At 49.6% G+C, this 4,016-nt stretch overlaps 1 protein-coding gene across 1 annotated transcript; it reads right to left on the bottom strand.

The window, feature by feature from the left end:
* Positions 1 to 601: 601 nt before the first annotated feature.
* Positions 602 to 3,276, bottom strand: LOC148039249 (indole-3-pyruvate monooxygenase YUCCA1-like). Its single transcript, XM_087675135.1, has one exon. The coding sequence runs from the start codon at positions 3,252 to 3,254 to the stop codon at positions 1,464 to 1,466; it is 1,791 nt and encodes a 596-aa protein (XP_087531261.1). The 5' UTR covers positions 3,255 to 3,276; the 3' UTR covers positions 602 to 1,463.
* Between the last annotated feature and the right edge of the window lie 740 nt (positions 3,277 to 4,016).

Here is a 4,016-nt window from a genome sequence, read left to right on the forward strand (position 1 = left end):
ATTTCTATTCTAGCCAAACTAAGATGTGAATATACAATCCAACAATGTGATCATATGGCTACTTATGCAAACAAAATAGAAACCACACATTTAATACCTTGTTTTAAAGCAAGATGGATTGTGGATTCAGGCTTGCATTCATGCAAGTAGTTCATGGCCATGTCACCATATTCAAATATAGATTTAGTGTTGCATTCCAATGAGACAACAAGAATGTAGCCACGTCTTACTACCTAGTGTTCAATAACTCAAGGCAATGCTCATTTGCCTTTGTAAATTAGAATCTTACCGTGCTATATCAATAGCACATCTTACACTTTACTAAGTCCCTTCTTTTTCAAGTAATATTGCAAGCCCACTATGAAATCCAAGGTTTAACAAAAGTGATCATACGTCATAAGAGTTCTTGAAATTAGCAGATGAATCAATAATACAATCAACATTCACTTTGATGGTTTGAGGCATCAAAAGCTAATGAAGTATGAGTTTTTAATGTAAGGAAATCTATACACTTATTACTACCACAAGGTTGTGTTACTATTCAATGTAGATAATCTTATTTTTGTGACTTCAAACTTGGCTCCTTCTTCCTTGCATCCATGTTGATTGATCTAGTGTGTATGCATGTTGATTTATTAATCATGTGTGATCAATGATTGGCCATGGTGATGCAGATGTATTGCCTACATCTTAGTTGGTAGAGCTAGATATGATAAAGCCAAAATCATGAGGTGCTTATAGTATGGAGTCTACCACAATGAAACCCCTATATGAGATACTTATACTAACAAACCCAAATCATCATAGGCATCACTTATAGTAACAAACCCAGATTAGAGATGTTATTTGTGTTGGGCCTTATATCTACAACTCGCCTCAACATGATGAGCATTTGTTGTCATTGATCATGCTGCTAAGAGACAAAGATCAATGGTGCTAGGAGGAACGACACTCTCATAACACAATATGGCATCCATGTTGTGGTTGTTGCGTTGATGGTGCCTCCAACAAGAATTGGTAACCATTTTAACAAAATTAGAATGCAATGCATCATACTCTTTTCTTTTGGAAAGTAGATGGCGATGGAGTCGCTTCATGTGCGCCAAACTTGAAATTAGTGCACCCTATTTTCACTCATTGTTAAACTACCTTAAGCTTGCCCGATGTCCCATGTGCGTGCGATGCTCCTCCAAAAGGCAAGAAAGTAAGCATTGTAACTGTGGTGGTGAAAGTGCGAGTTTGACGGACATCTACTGCACTGCACTGTGAAAGGGCGTGCGCAGTGTGCAGTTTGGTCATCTGTGCGAGCTATAAACGAAACTGGTAAGTGGTGAATCCAGTGCGCGAGTTCTTTCTTTATACGACATAATAGATAAAGGCATTAAGAAACAAGACAACCTTAGAAATACAACCAGGGAAATCCGAATCCGAAGGAAAAACAGAAGCCAAATCAACAAACGTCATCACGAGGTATGGTGGACGTGGGGTAGACCATAGACGGGGGTAGGGATGCCTTCGGAGCGGGCCTTGATCTGCAGGGCGAGGAAGAGGGAGTAGTGACGGCACTGTTGGAGGTTGCCGCCCTGGAACCAGAGGCTAGGCTGCTGGGTGGGTTTCCACATGTTGCGCAGCTCCCGCTCCCAGGGGCCCGGGTCCTTGGCGGTGGCCGAACCCAGCCCCCAGCACTTCCCCACCTTGTCCGCCACCTCCGGCGATATCAGCTGCGCGGCCCAGGCGTTCATGGAGCCGTAGCCCGTAGCGAACACCACAAGGTCGGCCGGCAGCTGGCTGCCGTCGCTGAGGACGACGGCATCTTCCGTCATCTCCCGCACGCCGACGCCGCTCCGGAGCTCCACGTCTCCTCTGCTTATCAGCTCCGACGCGCCGACGTCGATGTAGTAGCCCGAGCCGCGCCGGAGGTACTTCATGAAGAGGCCGGAGCCGTCCTCGCCAAAGTCAAGCAGGAAGCCGGCGTCCGTGAGGCGGCGGTAGAAGTCGGCATCCAGCTGGCGGACCCGGTCGTACAAGGGGATCTGGAAGCGGTGGAAGATCTTGTAGGGCGCAGCGGCGAACAGGAGGTCGGCCTCGGCGGTCGACAAGGGCGACCCCTCGCTGTAGAGGTTGGAAAAGGAGAGCAGCGTCTCCGAGCGGATCACGTGCGAGGAGCTGCGCTGCACCATGGTCACCCGGGCCGCCCCCTGCTCCCACAGGTCCGCGCAGATGTCATGCGCCGACGTGTTGGACCCCACCACCACGCAGCGCTTACCCGCCCACCCCTCTGCCCCCTTGTACTGGCTCGAGTGGCACTGCGCCCCGCGGAACGCAGCAGCCCCGGCCACGGTCGGCACGTGCGGGAAGCCGGACATCCCCGTTGCCAGCACCAGCTCCTTAGGACGAAGCTTTATCACCTCCTCTGATCCGATACCTCTCTTTACCACCACCACCTCCCAGCTTCCTTTCTCCTCGTCGTAGCTCGCAGACCTGCACTCGCACCACGACCAGTACGCCAGCTCCATCACCTCGCTGTACGCCTCCAGCCAATCCCCGATCTTGTCCTTCGGAGAGAAGACCGGCCAATGGTCCGGGAACGGCAGATATGGCAGGTGGTCGTACCACACCGGATCGTGCAGGCACAGCGACTTGTACCGATTCCGCCATGAGTCGCCCGGCCGCGCGTTCTTCTCCACGATGATGGTCGGGACCCCTAGCCTCCGAAGCCTGGCCCCCAGTATAATCCCCGCCTGCCCCCCTCCCACGATCACACAGTAAGGCTGCTTGCTCCTCCCCAGCTCCTCCATCTCTTCCTTCCTCTCGTCCAGCCATGTCTTCCTCCCTCTCACCGCACCGTGCCGCACACCGTTCTCTCTCCTCTGGCCCGCCTTCTCCTCGTGCCCCTTCAGCTCTTCCATGGTGGTGAGCAGCGTCCAGCACTTGCCCCCCTTCAGCCTCACATGCCCCTTACACCTGCCCGTGCGAGTTTCGAACTTAATGAAGGCCTCGTCGATGCCCTCCGTCCTGTTTTCTGGGGGCAATTCCTTGTCCACGCTCCATCCCCAGGGCTTGGCCTGGTCCAGGGTAGCCTCCAACATGGCTTTGATCTCACCTCTGGACTCTGCAGTGTACAGATTCCAGGTGAACGCGAGCAAGTCTCTCCAGAAGCATTCGCTTTCTTCGAAGAGGTCCAAAGCGGCATCGATATCGCCGCTTTGCAGTGCAGAATCCAAGCCCTCCAGCCAGACCTTCACCTCCTCCATTGATGCAATATTTCTGCTTTCAGGCCATCATTTTATCGGCCCTGCTCGAGTCATTCACTTTCTATTCTCTCCTGAGTCCTGTCTTTTTGCGCTGCGCTAGGCTACAGAATCTATGAGTGAACCTTGCGTCAATCACTTTTGATATCTTTTTTAAATCTCCACGGACCACTTCTCCCCAGTGACACGAGCAAAAGTTTAGCATGCAAGACTTTCTATAGGGTAAAGGAGCCAATAGAGGGTCATCTAACCAAGACTTTGTATGGGGTAAGGGGGACAATAGAGGGTCATCTAACAAAGTAACAATCCTTCATTATAATTTGTTTTTTCTAGTGAGTTTAGTAAGCACTAGCTGATCTGGCCAGCCCACTAACCCACTTTGTGTTGTTGGGCAGCATTGTGAAGCTCGGGAGGCTACACTAAGCTCGTGAGCTTACATTTCACTCACTTTGCATTTGATTGTAACGCATTTTTAAGAACAAAGAGATTCTCTTTGCTCACAAAAAATAGAGCAAAAAACATGCATATGGCACACACGACACACAATAGTGTATTCTTTTTTAGCTACTTGAATGTATAATTTAAATTCTTAGATGTTGAATGCAGATTTATGCAAGTAAAGCAATTCATAACTTCTATATTCTGGTTTTCCTAAAACCTTCCAAGAATGCATTGTGCCTCATTGCCAATTAGGCTTTGTGAAAAATGCATCATTACAATGTTGGCGATAGCTTAGTAGCTTCACATTTTCTTAGGTCAACTCTC

Source organism: Lygodium microphyllum, chromosome 3 (assembly GCF_053477565.2).
Source record: "Lygodium microphyllum isolate KBCC chromosome 3, Lygodium_microphyllum_v1.1.10, whole genome shotgun sequence".
NCBI classification, from domain to species: Eukaryota; Viridiplantae; Streptophyta; class Polypodiopsida; order Schizaeales; family Lygodiaceae; genus Lygodium; species Lygodium microphyllum.